Genomic DNA, 16,011 nt, shown 5'->3' on the forward strand with positions numbered 1-16,011 from the left:
ACTGAACCTTATGAATTACTTGCTGTGTAGTGTGCAGTTTTAGCTTCCTTGTCTAGAAACCACTAATATTGTTTATTTTAGGTCTCAGGCTGCTTCTCCCACCTACATAATGTATATTCACTTCTTTAAAACCACACTGCACGTGTGTTGAGACCTTTTCACTTCCAGCGTTTGACACTGAAATCTGGCAGTCTGTCAATATCGATTTTTTTTTCTTCCTTTAGGTACTCATATAGGTCAGCTTATTTTGTGTATAAAAAAGACATGTTCTCAGGTCAGGAGGGAGCCACCTGAGGTGACGCCCTGTGGAAACGTCGCTCACAGTTGCTCTGTGCTGCAGTGAAGTCGCTTCAAATGTCTGGATTTGAAAAATACATCCTGGCCAAATAAAATATGGAATGTGGTAGTTTTTGCGCTGGCTTGTGAACAGGAGACTGGAGCAAATGCTATGCTGTTTTGTTAGCTGTATATTGTTTGACATTAAATGGGGATGGTTTTTTTTTCTTCCCCTGAAACATGTCCGTTAATTTCCAAACCGAAAAAAAGGTGATTAAACAGAGTTCAGGTTGCTAAAATACCTTGCAAAGGAACAGTATTTTTTCATTTTACTGTAGTATATTTCTCATTTCTGTACATTTAACAGAAATATATAAATACTTGACATTCAGTATGAGCTGTCTTCAGTATGGGATGAAGAAAAGTTTAAAGCCGTGCTGGAAAGCTGAAAGAAAACATTTTGCCTGTTAAGCTTTCTTCAGGTGTGAGCTCGCACAAAAGGGGGTTTTCTTTCTTCTAGTGTTCAGTGTGGGACTAAGCTTTACTTGTTGCTGTGGAGTCGACGCTCACTGACGGTGCTCCCCACTCAAACATCTTGAGCGTACAGAAGAAAGCACATACTTAGGGTTATGAAAGATTTACAGTTATTTAAGATTCTTCAGGCACCCCCCTCATAACTGCAGATGGTCCTGATGAGACTGCAGCTTGGCTCATTGCAGACACCGATTCCACTGAGCGATCTGTAAATTTCATTGCTTAAAGGGACAATTTGCACAATGCAGTTGTTTCAGTAGGTCAGCTTTCTTAATGAGCTCCCTGATCACAGCTTCCTTTCAGATGGTAATGAAATGTTTACAGCATTGTGAATGAGGAATCCTACCAGTTCCTAATTGGATTTAGATTGGACCACATGTTCAGCGGTTGCAGAGTATTGAGTTTACAGCTATCGAGCAGACTCTGTGACATTAAAATTGCCGTCGTACAGTATATCTCGGTGTGGCTTTGGTCTGAAAGGAGTAGAGGAGAAAGAAATAGTTACATTTGTCAACATGCAGTTACGAAATACAACAATCATCAGTTTTCTGCAGAAAACTGAATTTTCGCCCTCTATAACTTCTCAACCTTTAGTGCAGTCAAACTGAAATTTTATAGTTTTCCTAGTAAAAACACCACAAGATGAAAATTGAATTCTGTGACCATGGTTGTATTAGTAATGGCACCTTGATGTCTTATATTTTTGGAGTTATCTACTGAAGAAAGTGTGTCAGTACTGCAAATTACTTAAATTTTTATTTTGTGTTACCAGTTCTTAGATTGAATGATACAGAGTTAGATTTTCTCTCTGATAAAATGTATATGTGCACATTTTTCACTTGCACGTAACTTGATGTTTTCTGCAATGGAACAGGAGTATGAAGTTTTGCTGTTGAATAAGAATTTTATATAGTATAATGGTAATTCCTTGCATTTATACAGCACTTTTCATCACGGGTGATACCAAAGCACTTTACATATGGAGAGGGACCCACTTCATCCACCACTGGAGTGCAGCCCCACTTCACCAGTTGAATATTGGGGAAACTCCTGCAGTGGAGTTTAGCCAAGACTCCATGATTAACACCCTTACTCTTGTGAACCACGCCACTGGATCTTTCAGTATTATTTCAAATTCCACTATTCTCTCACTGCTTATAAAGAAATCAGTCTGTTGTGCATTGCCCACCTGTTTATTTCACTGTGTGTAGATGACACACCTGCTTTGCTGTCCACTGATGAATTGAAAAGCATCTCCGACAGTGAGGGTCTCAAGTACCGACGCAGCAGTGCTTAATAGTGCTGACTGATGCTCAACACGGTGACCTAGGTGATTAATTCCAGAAGAATGCATGTCCAGACTTCTTCCTTTTCCCACTGCTGTGCATGGGAATCGCTTCCTTCGCGAGTCCAATGCGCTAGAAGAGATTTCGGTGACAGGTTGTGAATTCAGAAGTGATATTTCTTCAGGCTTGACAGGGGAACTGATTGCAAATTGATAAACAAAAACAAAAATTACTTTTTAATTTTTTTCCCTTTGTTTTGCAGGCAATTTGTGCCAAAGCGCAAGAAGATTGTCATTGATTTTAATTCAATTAACCACACTGGAACCATCCAAATGACTGAATAAATTATTTCGACTTGATCCGAGGGAGCTGTAATTTATTTTCCCTTTTCTGAGGCTGCTGAAGGCATCATTTCCAGTTTTTTTCACGATAAAAGCACAACGTTTCTGATATATTTTCGTTTTTGCAAGGGGAAAGCTCCTTTTGCACGTACTGTAATTGTGCTGGTTAGGGCTTATTTTTCATATTTGCTGGCACGTTTTGAAAATCAGATTTTGTTCTGTATAATATAACCAATTGTGCTGATTTTAGTTTTGTGTATTGAGCACAACTTTTAAAGCCTACAACTTCTGGTGAATGATGCAAGTGAGAGTCTGTTTGTAAATATAATTTGAATAGAAAAATAACTTTTAGAAAAAATTGAGGCAACTTTTTAGGACTGGTAAATTTTTGTTGTTTGAAGGGGTGTTTGCCCAATGTATTAGGTGTGGACTGTAAAAATAAATGTCATGTCTTGTGCAGTATATTTTCTGGCATGGTGTATTCATTCTTTATTGCTCCCTTGGAGAAATTTGTTGAATGGCACAGTCCAGTATAACAAAGACAGATAAATATTACCAACGAAGAAGACTGTACAGCAGTGTTTCGGGAGATATATTGTTGCTTTACATTAAGAATGAGACTGCAGAGCGAATGAAAGTCCTGAGTCTATTACTGTTATATTCTGGCACACAGAGGTGTCCCCCACATGGGAGGAGTGTAAATTCACAGTGGAAGGGGTGAGTCTCAAACTATAATTCGCTTAGCTTTCTTTACAACCCCCTGTAGAGGATATGTAGGTTTATTTGATTTGTCCCATTGGTTTCGCTGTTGATCTTCACTAATTTTCCCAATTATAAGTACTAATGTTGCCAAATCAACAAGTGAGACGGTATGCTAAAACACTTTCAATAAATGATTTGTAAAAAAAAGTGTAAAAATAGTTCTGTCTTCCTTAAAATAGTTGAGTTTCCTAAGAAAATGGTCTGTTGGCAGTTTACGCATGCTGACGCGGCTCCCTACTTGAACTACTTCCCAATATGTCTACAGTCTGACCATTAATGACAGTAGGTTAGAGAGATGCTGCATTTATCCTAAAAACAATGATCGTTTGCTTTGTTTATATAGATGTTCTTTGTTTCCACAGTTTGTTTTTAGCGATGTTCTTAAAATCAAAGAGAACTCTTCGTACCATTTAGTAAAATCTTTCGGAATGGGCTTGTGACGATGCTCATGGTCCTTTCATTATCTGGCCAGGGCTGTGTCTTCAGCAAACGTTACTCTTGGACTCGTTAGTGTACAACAGGGGACAAGACAAAGGCTTGTGGTGATCCAGGAGAGGTGGAGCGGGACGTCTTTTACTTGGAAGAAGATGGTCTCAAAAGTTTTAACATTTCAGTCTAAAATGAAGGGGACAATTGAGTAAACCAAATGTTGAAGACTTTGTCAGTTTTTGTTATAAAATTTTGCTGTGTGCTTGTATAAATGTGTTTTTTTTTTAATTCAGGAAAGCTTCACAATCTGTTCATCTTTCCTGAAGTGTTTTTTTCACACAGCATGGCGAGGATCCAGAAACAGCTAAGGTTTGCTGGCAAGAACTGTTTTTCTGTTAGTATAAATTATACAGTTGTGCTTTTAAAACAGGTTTGTGTCTATAGCCAGCAAGAGGTATGAATATTCACTAATCTGTATTTTCTTATCACATTAATAAAAAGTTAAATAGATAGTATGGGAATGAAAGGAAAAACGATGATCACGCAGTCTCTTCAGTTTTAAAAAGTATTTCTTTGTGGGACCAGGTAATGCTCATAAGTTGTTCAGACTTAAAAGTTCCTTAACCTTGACCTTAAACCTTTACTCAGAAGCTGTTTGGATTTTACATTCCTTAACCTTAAATTTAGGAGCCTTAACCTCATCTTTTATACCTTAATTTTGCTCACTTTTGCTGAACTTTTTCTGACCTTAAAGTTCCTTAACCTTAACATTAACCTTAACTGATCCTCCCAGTTCAATCCCTTTTATTTAGAAAACTGGGAAGGTCCTGGTTGTAGTTCAACCTGCTTGCATCATTAGTGAGATGTAGTTACCTTTCAAAACTCTTATGTCTCTGTTCTGCATCCTCAGCCATCATCGTTCTGGGAGAATGGTCTTTGCAAGTGCTCTATAGTTTGGATTAAATTATCATCTTATTGGAAGTGGAAGTATTGCTGGGAAAATAAAGTATTTGACTTGCTGTGCTCTGCTGATGTAATTTAAATTAGGCGAGATTACTGGTAAGACCAAATAATGGGGAATGAGGATATTTTTCTACATATTGGAGTTGGCATCTGAGTTAGCCTGTGATTAATTCACCCATCATATTGTCAGGGTTCAGGGCTTTGGAAGAGGTGAGAGGAATGTGGTTGTACTCAGCCAGCTGGAGCCTAAATGAAATCTGAAACAACATCAGGACCAGAGGAGATTGTTCTTGGCTTGCAGGGTCTGGATATTGGCCAGGCTGACACTGATAAGGAGTTCAAGGAAACAGAGATGTACACTGTCCCCATTATGAGCCCAGCAGCAACTGAGTTTCCAGCTTAATGGTCTGCTCGTTTAAACAGACAGTGCACTATGAAGCGTGCCTTTTTTCTTGATTTCAACATTATCCTAAGGTTTTTGTTTTGTAAGGATATTCTAATGCCTACTGTATGTGGACCACAACAAAAACATTACATGTACTGTACATTTTCAGGCATTAATCAGCCAGGAAAATATAATGTATCTAATTTTAGATTTATTAGAAATAATCTGCTTAGTTATATTTGCATTCAGTGATCTTGCTCATCTGTCACATTGTGTGGCTTGGTTACAAGCTGGGAGAATTGCAATTAAATTCACTTCATTCTTGCTTTTGTAATTTGTACGAATTAGATATGATGTTCTTATGCAGTTCTGATTTTAAGTCCTTATGTGGCTGAAGCTTCCCCTCCGCTGTGATTTTAGTGGTAGAGCAATTGTAAAAGGGAGCTGCAGAATGTCACGAGCGATGACACATTTCTCACAGGCAACCTTATTTAATCGCAGGTGTCATGTTTTGTAATGCTTTAGCTGATGACATCAGAAGCGTTCATGAGCTATTAATATTAATGTTGAAAAGAGTGACAAATTTTTAATCACTCATTTGGTTCACACACATTTTTCAAGAAAGGATGCATTAGGATGAGGCAGTAGCAATTTGTAATCACACCATAATTAATGTTTAAAACTGCACTTTTCTGTTTAAATGCAAACTTACAAAAAGTGACAAAGGCAAAACTCTCACAATTTATTTCTAAGCTCAGGCAATTCTGTGACTCACATGCTGATTATATGATCGGCTGGGCTAAGAATGGTGGCGCAGAGCTCATAGGGCAAAGTGAAAGCAGTCTCTCAAGAAATATAAAGTCGGTAAAGAATTCCGCAATGTAAATAGAAAAGCCTGAAAAGCCTTTTGGCAACACAATGCGGTCTGATGAGATAAAAAATTGAATTGCTGCCCGACCGGGGACCGCTGTGCGTATAGGTGTGAAAAGGAGAGGTCTACAATGAAATTTTCATCATAGTTCCTGTCGATCATGGTGGCAGTGCCACAATAGAGTGGGCCTGCTTCGAGTCCTTGGGGGAAAGGAAGTGTTTTCAGGAAATGCGAAACGCACTGAAGTGCCAAGCCGTACGTTTGACTGAAATGGTACCTTTGTCTTTGTAGGGTTAGGGGACGTGGACGTAGGGTCAAATTTCCAAACTAGTACCAACCTTTCTGAATAGGAAAAGGATTGAAGGGCTGGATTGACTATTTACAGAACATGGAAGACATTTTCAGGATGGATGAAGACCGCTCATCCAAGGCAGATTTTTTCAACATTTTGACACTTCAATAAGAATCAAAGGAGGACAGGAGGAGCTAGAAGCGCTCACACATGGGATGTGTGGATAATTCGGCATATACAAGCGTTTTTTATATTGTCACTAAACTAGATCATATTTATGTAAATTTGCAGGACATAATGTTGAATGAAAATCCAGTATTTATTAATCAAACAGCTTTACAGAGGAATGAGTTTCCACCTGGGATTTGAACCTGCGAAACTGAGACCATTGTCCCAGTGACTGCTTAACAATCACAGTCTAGGAATTCTTTTCAATTTGATAAAAATGCTGATTTAATTATTGCTGGGGTGAAATATGGTACTGCTGATAACAGATATTCATTCGGGAACTGAATTTTTGATGTCAGAAATTTAGGATTAAATGCTATGTAAAACAGAAATGAGCCATACACAAATAGAGCTGAGCATGGAACTCTGTCGCCACTTACTGAGGTGATGAAAGTCAACACACAAATCAGGAGCAAAGTAGCAGGAGATGATGGAATTCCTGTTTATTTTGTTCCAAGTGTAGTTGGCAGGACCCACCACCACGTATCCGAGTTCTTACAATACAGATCTGGAATGAAGAGGTCATCCCAAATTATTTCAAGGATACCCAGATCTTCAGGAAAGAGGACTAATCTGACAGTGGAAATTTCAGAGCTGTCCATTGCGGACAAAATCATTCCAAGAATTCTCCCTTCTTTTTCCTCTTTCTGAGGCATAGCCAAGAAGACTTTTACAGAACGCCAATTGCTAGAGAACTAGCTTCTGCTTAGTATTCTTTGACGTGACAAAGGCGTTTGAGCTCCTCGGAGCTCCTGAATATGCTTGAAGTCCCTGTCCAGACAGGCTGACCAGCTACACTGCTTACCAGACTCCTCGAGGAAAGTATCCAAAACTCAGTTTCTCTGACTTCGGTCACCGGTGATTGGACAGTCCTACTTCCTTTAAAGAGTCGCCTGTCCAATTGGCTTCCTGCCTCTGGTCATGTGACAGAGCAGCAGCCTCTACAGGGCTGTGCTCTCACAGAGGAGAGATACACCAATATCAGTGTTCTCTCTCAAGCTGCACCGTGGGTATCAGAGCTCTAATGACAAACATCAGCTCTGTTGGGTTGGTCACATTGTCTGAGGGTGAGACTCCATCCTGACAAAGTAGATCCTGTTATCCTGTGGTAGTCGAGGCAAACACACAGAAACAGTAGAACACTGGTGAAGGTTTTCAGAGATATGGTAAAAACATGAAGACTGGCCGCAAGATTGTCTGGGAAAGAGCTAGCATGTTGAAACCCAAAGATATCAGAAAGAAGAATCAGAGTGTGAGAGTCAAAGTGAGCTCACTGTATTTGGATTGTCCATTTCATGACCGGATGCTTTATCTCTCATGGGTACTGCTGCTCAACCCGCCAAGGAAAGTGTGAATAATATTTCTCAACAGTGAGGGACAGTCGATGAATGATACATGAGTAATATTTTTTTTAAGTGTTGGTAAAGTGACAGCAACGCTTTTAACATATATTGAGAGGCATTGCAAAACAACAAATTCTATTGTTTTCACAAGCACCCTTAAGCAGATATGGTAAATGTATTTTTTTAAAAGCAAGAGCAATGTCTTTGGGTTTCGATTTGTGGGTGACACTTGTTTTGATCTGTGATGTCTGAGAACAGCTTATCGTACTTTTCTAGCAAAAAAAGGAACAAAATCTGCAGACTCTGGAAACAAGCAAAGGATACTTCATTTTCTGTATGTCTTGAGGGGATTTATATAGGGAATCTTTTGAATTGTACAAACCCTCAGAAGCTACCTTAGAGCCCTCTATTCTCCAGTGGCTACCTCACTCATTGGTTTCTGGATGATGTCCTTCAGTCACTTTTCCTTTAAACATCTGAGCATTCCTCCCGTTGTGTCACACACAAAGAACACATGCAGACCTGTGCTGCAGTCTGAGGCCTTTCTGTATTTACCGCAGTTTCCCTGGGAGATTTGTCAGTATTTCACCTCGCAGTTGTTAAATCATTGTAATGGCACCCAAAGGCAAAGCCTGAGATGGTTAAGGTAAGTTAGCTATAAAGTCTGGATGTCAGTGGCGCAGTGCTCAGTGGCACAGGACCTGTTACAGAGGCTGGGGTCTGGATGTCAGTGGCACAGTGTTCAGTGGCACAGGACCTGTTGCAGAGGCTGGGGTCTGGATGTCAGTGGCACAGTGCTCAGTGGCACAGGACCTGTTGCAGAGGCTGGGGTCTGGATGTCAATGGCACAGTGCTCAGTGGCACAGGACCTGTTACAGAGGCTGGGGTCTGGTTGTCAATGGCACAGTGCTCAGTGGCACAGGACCTGTTGCAGAGGCTGGGGTCTGGATGTCAGTGGCACAGTGCTCAGTGGCACAGGACCTGTTGCAGAGGCTGGGGTCTGGATGTCAGTGGCACAGTGCTCAGTGGTACAGGACCTGTTGCAGAGGCTGGGGTCTGGATGTCAATGGCACAGTGCTCAGTGGCACAGGACCTGTTACAGAGGCTGGGGTCTGGATGTCAATGGCACAGTGCTCAGTGGCACAGGACCTGTTACAGAGGCTGGGGTCTGGATGTCAATGGCACAGTGCTCAGTGGCACAGGACCTGTTACAGAGGCTGGGGTCTGGATGTCAATGGCACAGTGCTCAGTGGCACAGGACCTGTTACAGAGGCTGGGGTCTGGATGTCAATGGCACAGTGCTCAGTGGCACAGGACCTGTTACAGAGGCTGGGGTCTGGATGTCAATGGCACAGTGCTCAGTGGCACAGGACCTGTTGCAGAGGCTGGGGTCTGGGATTCCAGGACAGGACAGTGCTTTGGTGTAGTTGAATTCTTCACTGTCCGAGATGTGGCATTGTGTTGCCTGGGACTGAATCCCAGTGAGGGGTACAACCTGTAAACCATGTGGAAATGCTTTAGAATAGTTCAACTTTGCCCCTTACACTTTTAATAATACTGCTTTCTCTATTGAATTATGCTAGGAGCACCTGTATAATAAATGCTGTGTGACATGAATGAGCATTCTTTTTCATCCGTCGCCTAATTTAGTTTGTTTTTGATAACTTGTCATTTATTTGAGAAGTAGTTCTACATTCTAAACCCTTGCACACCTCTGTTGTGTTTATCAATGTTTGGATAAGGACGTGGACATGAGTAATCAAAAATCTTCCCAGGACAACAGAGCATCACTATAAATTAAAGTCTGTGTGTATACTTTCTTTGGGACATTTTGTTCTCAGGTCTTGGTGCGCGTGCCAGTTGTCCTTCCTTTCTTCCGGCTGTTCTCCTTTGAGCCATTTAATTCAGGAGTACAGGAACATTTCGAAGCACACTTTTACTGCTTATAAGCTGGTGACACATTGTAAGTCTCTCGAAATACAGACTTCCCTGAACAATAAGCACTCGTTCTGTACCATCCAGATGGACACTCTTTGTTGGAAAGGTAACCTTAAAGAATACGTATGTTTTCAATAAGTGCTTAGTCCTGTCAGGCTCACAGGGAGCTGCAACCTAGCCCAGCAGACAGGATACCTTGCAGAAAAACAGGTCATTGCACACAGGGGGCAATTTTGAGACGCCAGTTGACCTAAAAAACATGTCTCTGGACTGTGGGAGTTAGCCCACACAGCCACAGGGAGAAATTTTAACTTCCATACATTAGTCACATCAAGCCGGAATCGAACCCTGAACCGAGTGGTGTGAGGCAGCAATACTACTCTCCACTCCACAGTGCTGGCCATAGGCCTAAATTTACTTGTGAATCTGAATAAAGTGCAATTGATATTTCAAGTTTTGAAAGGTATTATGAACACAGACCAACACCATTTCCGGTGTTAGTAAAAATACAAGCAAAGCTTTTGTGAATCAAAAATCCAAATGAGTTTTCTTGGACCTGAATTATTAATTATTTTTCAAATGTAATCATATAACCATTGTACAACATACTTGTACCTTATTAAAACTAATTATAAGAATCAAATGGTCACTAGTACGTGTACTCAAGACGTACTTCACAGCGTGAAGGAAGATTTCCTGTAAAATGATGTTCAAGTGTGTGTCCATACTTTTCACACAAAGGCAGACTAAAGTTTTCACTTTGCATTTGCGTTTCATTATCACGTTTCAGGAATGTAAAAAAAAAACATCACGCGGCACACAGCCAGCTGGAGGGGACAGAAGCTGATGTGATTATATCCCATGTTTCTTGTCTCACACAGTAGCAAAATGGCTCAAGGGCGGTGGAAAAGCTGTACCTATTCACAACTATTCTGACGGAACTAGTGCGTTACATATAACAAAGACACCGTTATTAAACACAAACATGACAGAAAAAGTAATAAGAACAAGAGTGGGCTTTTATTAAAAATAAAACTCAATCATCTTGGCCGTCTCTGTCCATCTTCATTATATTCCAGTATCAGACACTTTTCTCAGTTTCATTATTTCCAGCCGACGTTTCAAGCTCTTGCTTGTTTGAGCCGCTGTTGTGGTTGTGAGTTCAGTGTGGTGGCTCCTGCCTCTCCAGTAGGGAAGTGCTGAAGGCTGTTCAGATTCACAGCAGCCTGGCCAGTGGGATAAACGTGGACGTTTTCCGAAAGCTTTAAATATCATTTCCTGCTTCACAAGGCTTATGTTTCTGTGATCTGAACTTTGGATTTGGTAAACTGCAGAAATATGGTGGTTTCTCGAGTAATGTAGTGAAATTTCAGCTTGAGTCGTGTTGCTGATGTCACTGTCAGTCCCTTCGACTCTTACAGGTGATTGGCTTCTCTGACAGGAAATTCCCTCCTGCTTCACCTGCTTGCAGAAGTCAGTGACCTAATTTGGTTTGTGTTGCAACCCATTCTGTGTGGGCCATGTGCATTTTCTTATTTATAATCAGCTGAAAACTGAAAAGCTGCAAAAACATACAGTACATAAGCATAATTTCACAGAATGAGATTGTCAAGGTTCTCCGTTCTCTTTAAAATGTGTGTAGTGTTTCAGGAAAGACCACCATAACCCAACCAAACTTAAAAACTGCTAAAGGATGAGCAATACTTAAGTGTCATGCATGACAAAAGCTATTACCTTGCATATATCTAGTGTGTCTCCGTAGTCAAAATCTTCATTTTCACATGTTATTTCTGAACAATAGTACACAATAAAAACCGGTCACTTACGAAATCAGGTTACATTTATCCCTATCTCACTCCATGTCACATTTTTTTTTTACTTTTGCTGAAGTGATTTGTTTGAAGTGGTTTCATGTGTTTCTTAAACTTTCAAGCATTATCTCATGGTTAAAAAAACAATAAAGAGTTACACACACAGTTGTGGCATTTTTATGTTAGAATTATTGTGCAACTTTTATTTTTCGTGTAACTGAAGATTCAGTTTTACAGTTTTATCTCAGTCTTGTTAAATTGTTGACGAAGAAGAGCTTCCAACATTTCTGCATTTACATTAGTTTTATTACATAACCCTCTCCATTAATGAACCTTTATAGAAAACCCATTTGCTGTGAAGCTGTCAATAATAAGGACAGAAACATTTACCAGTACTGTAATAATAACTCATCTAAAGCAATACCTGAGATCAACTCGGAGAAGAAAATACAAGAAATGTGTTTGTTTCAGTAGAGCTATATGAACAGGTCTTGTGATTGAAACATTGCATTCATTGGCAAGATAAAAAGGAATCTTCTTAGTTCTGCTTGAATACGATGGTGGTGGTGAAAAGGTCTAACAGAGTTGATTGCTGCTTTGACTGCAGAGAATATACTGTAACCACACATTATTATGTGGTAGAGCATTTATTATGCATGCCACAGTTAATATGTTAGTTACCAGGATGTGAGAGGGTTTCTTAAAAGAAATTAAGTAACTTTAAAAATGTACTGCTTCCCTCCTGTCCTTAAAGCAATGTTACAAAGTTTTAAAATAAAATACATGGAAAAAACAGAGGAAAAAAAAACAATTGATTTACACTATACTGTAGTTTGCTTTTTCATATAGGGACAAAAATACTGCCTTTTCTGTTTGGATATATTACTTTCTGATCACTCTTCTGCTTTTTGTGTGTGTTCATTGTTGAACTATTCATAACTATATTTATAAACGATGTTTAATTAAGGTTGTTTAATGAATTAAATATGCAGTTTCAAGAAGCAAGGAGATTTAACAGGGTAATTAACACAAGTACGCAGAACTGAACAAGGTGGGCAACTCTTTGAAAATGTTTTTACCTATGTCCCAGCCGAAGAAAAATATCAGCAACATAGGAAACATAGCAGTTCTAAACCCTCAGGTGAAGTACAGCACCTCATCCATTTGGATATGAGGCCTACATGGAGTCTGCCATGTTGATAAGCCTTCTCTTTCCTTGTGGACTGTTACATATTAAAAATAAAACATTGCTGAGCTCTGTCCCAGGTGCTTAAGCTGTAAGTGGGCCATTGCTCATTCTAATGACCCTGCCATTGTTAAGCCTTTCTACAAAAGCTATTTCTTCACACAGCTCAGTCAGTATTTGTAAAGCCTGCAACAGGACAAATCTTTTCCATGGTGGATTCATTCTGCCTTTGATCTTAATTACATAATTGAACTAATTATTTGGTTAAGAAGTTACATCTCGTGTTTTTTGAAGCCTCAATTTAGTTGTGTATTGACTTTGGAAACCTGCTATACTCCAAGCTCTCAGGAGCTGGAGCTCCTCATCCCCGTAACATTGATTAGCATTGAAAAAGTCCCACCAAGGAAAACTCTAGTTTTGTGTTGTGACTCAGTTCTTGAAAGCTCATTGTCCGATCCTGCTGTTTCTGCAATCATGGGGGAATCTCTCACAGCTTCCCTTTAGACAAGAGTTTCCAAACACCTTAAGGTTCTCTGGGATCTACTAATGCAGGGTCTGACAATCGCATGAAATATGTAGCATTAGTTTTTCTCATCCAAAATATTTTATTTTTGTTTTTTGTTATCAGTTGCAAGAATAAGTAAGTTTGTTAACTTTCGTTAGCACCCGTGTTGACTCCTCCCAAATTTGACTGCCTGCCTCCTTTTTAAGAAAAGGGTTGGATTAGATTCTCTGCTCAATTAATTTAAATGAAATGAGCTAGACTGGCCAAATAGTTTCCTCTCATTCTTACTTTATGTTCTAACACTAGTCTGTGAAACACCCCAGATGTTATGATTATTATTGTTCTGAGGTGCCATAACTTCGGCCTATAATCTTCTCCATTTCTATTCCTCACGCCATATCAGTTAGTGGAGTTGCCAAATCTTTTTTAAAGAATGTTCTAGCAAATGCATTACTTACAGGACGGCTATAACCATCCCTCCTAACTGGGGGATAATGTGCTATTGCCCAGTAGCAGATGTGATGATTAGTTATAGTAATTACTATTTAGATAAGTTTCATTGGATTTGCATGATTGCAGATTTGAGGTTTAAGTGGATTTCCTGTGTACCCAAGGGGTTTGAGAGTTGTTTTGCCTCTATAATCTTACACACACATTTTATGTACATAAGCTAGCCAAAATGTTACATATATATTATATATATGACACCTGAAGAAGGCTCCACGGCCGAAACGTTGTGTTCTCTTTCTTCTTTTTTTCAGCATGGAATAAACCTATTACTTGTTCCTTTGCAGCCTACGCATGCTGAAGCAGCTCCCCACCTGAACTATATATTATATATTATACAGTATATACGTACATGAGATGATGTTATGATGTTATGCAGCACTGATTACATAGGTAAACTCATCTCGATTGCCACATAGTGTGGCAAAATTAGGATGATCAAAATGATATTGTGCAAATGACAGTGAAATATACGTTGGATCAATGCCGGCTCAGTGCTGATTGTCATCTTAGGTTTAACGCCTCTCTCCCCTCTGGCACAATTACTTTTTTCCCCTCCGGCACCTACTTTTCAAGGTATAGGACCAACAGTCTCAATGGGTTTGTGTCCCCTTGTCCCTGAAAGCTGCACCATCGACTTGTGATGAACTGCAGATAAATCCATTTCCCTTTCCACTTCCTTTCTCCTGTTTAAATGATGCAGACACTTCTCCCCACAGAACAGCCTCCATGGGCCTGATGCAAAGCGATGTCAGGAGGCAGGTGTCTGTGCCATGCTCTTTGTGGAACAGCACGTTCTTTCGATTCGGTTCCACCTGGGCTCCAGAGCACATGGTGACATAACTCAACCCTTTCAGTAACCTGTTTACGATGTTATAGCCTTACTTCAGATTTTAACAGGGTAATTTGGGTTTAGAAATTGGAATTAACTCTGTGTCGTGTTCGGGGTGTCCAGTGGCCAGGCATCTGGCATTTAAGCAACAAAACTCCTGTAGGATTAAAAAAATGTCCATTGTCGATGTGTCTGGCATGATATAATTTCCACCTGTGTCTGCAAATCATTAATTAGCAACTTAATAAAAGTTTTTTTAGACAGGTATAAGAGAACAACAGCTCATTAAAAAAATTCGGGGACAGAATTCCTGAGTACTGCTGACACAATGTCTTGGCAACAGCACAACTCAAAGAAGGGTATTTCTGAAACTAATGACTGAGGAGGCAACACTGTTAAAAGTGCTCATTTATAAAGCAGTTCAATTAAGATTCAGTACATAAGCGCACAGCTAGAGCAAAACCCAGAACAGAGAGAGGATTGAGCAGCTGTGCTGTAATGGCTGTTAGCTGTTAATGGTGTGTGCCTGTCTATCCAAGTTGGCCACTGATATTTTTCAGGACCAAAAATTGACAACCAGCAACAGCAAATGGTCAACCACTGACAATCTCAGTGAAAGGTTAAGGGCATTTGCAAAGTGAATTCTTTAATATTTCGGCCAGTGATTGAAAACTCAATCACCGAAACGCTTGCTTTCGAGTGTCCGGCTGGGCAGTCTGTTCTAGGGAATGACCGAGTTGACCTTGCAATGTTCACTTTGAGCCTCTCCAATTCAGTTCATTGCGGGCCTGGGGTGTCTTGAAGATCTCTCAGAGTGGTACTTTGTACAAATGGCTCAGAAAAACCAAAACAATATTTTGATAAACAATACCTAAACAATATTTAGTTCAAAATTCCTGTGCATTATTATTTAAAACATTTAATAATGCGTTACATAAAGAATTATAGCTTGATGTACATTCTTGCAAATGATGTTAAACATTTCATTAAGAAATGTTAAATTATATTAAAGGACCATTAAATTTTAAAATGTATTACTTAGATAATAATTACAGTAATGACTCTATTATATTAAAACTTCTACTAAAACTTAAAAAAAAAGTCTGGGCTTTATGTAGCTTCCTGTAAACCTAATACAATAATAGAGGTACATTGTACTTGTTGTTGTCTCTTTGCACACTTATAGCAAATGCTGATGCTAATAATTTATGTCTTCTTGTTTCAGATGTGTGAAGTGGGAATTTATCAGTTTGTCAGCTCTGTAACACTGCCACTACAGGTGTTTTACAGAATGGTTAGGCTTGAAATGCATATCTTAATTTCACTGGTAAGGAAACAAACTGCTACAAAATGTAGAGAAATTGATGCCAATGAGCAGGTTTAAGCGGGGTTCCCTGCTGGGGAGCCACATTCCCACTGTTTCCTACATTCCAAAACGATCCTGCTGGCTGGCACAGAAACACTTTGTCATTCCAGGAAGTCCGATGCTGAATGCTTAATTATCCAGTCCTTGGTGGTAATA

General features: G+C 39.7%; 1 protein-coding gene across 2 annotated transcripts in view; it reads left to right on the top strand.

Annotated features, from left to right (window-relative positions):
* dctd (dCMP deaminase) overlaps positions 1 to 2,899 on the top strand; it is a 29,948-nt gene extending 27,049 nt beyond the window's left edge. For both annotated transcript variants that reach the window (XM_088642484.1, XM_088642405.1), the window contains exon 6: positions 2,359 to 2,899. In XM_088642484.1, the coding sequence (XP_088498610.1) occupies positions 2,359 to 2,440 (82 nt within the window). In that variant the 3' untranslated portion in view covers positions 2,441 to 2,899. The remainder of the gene's footprint in view (positions 1 to 2,358) is intronic.
* The last annotated feature ends 13,112 nt before the right edge of the window (positions 2,900 to 16,011 follow it).

Source organism: Lepisosteus platostomus, chromosome 1 (assembly GCF_059453375.1).
Source record: "Lepisosteus platostomus isolate fLepPlt1 chromosome 1, fLepPlt1.hap1, whole genome shotgun sequence".
In the NCBI taxonomy this organism is placed as follows: domain Eukaryota; kingdom Metazoa; phylum Chordata; class Actinopteri; order Semionotiformes; family Lepisosteidae; genus Lepisosteus; species Lepisosteus platostomus.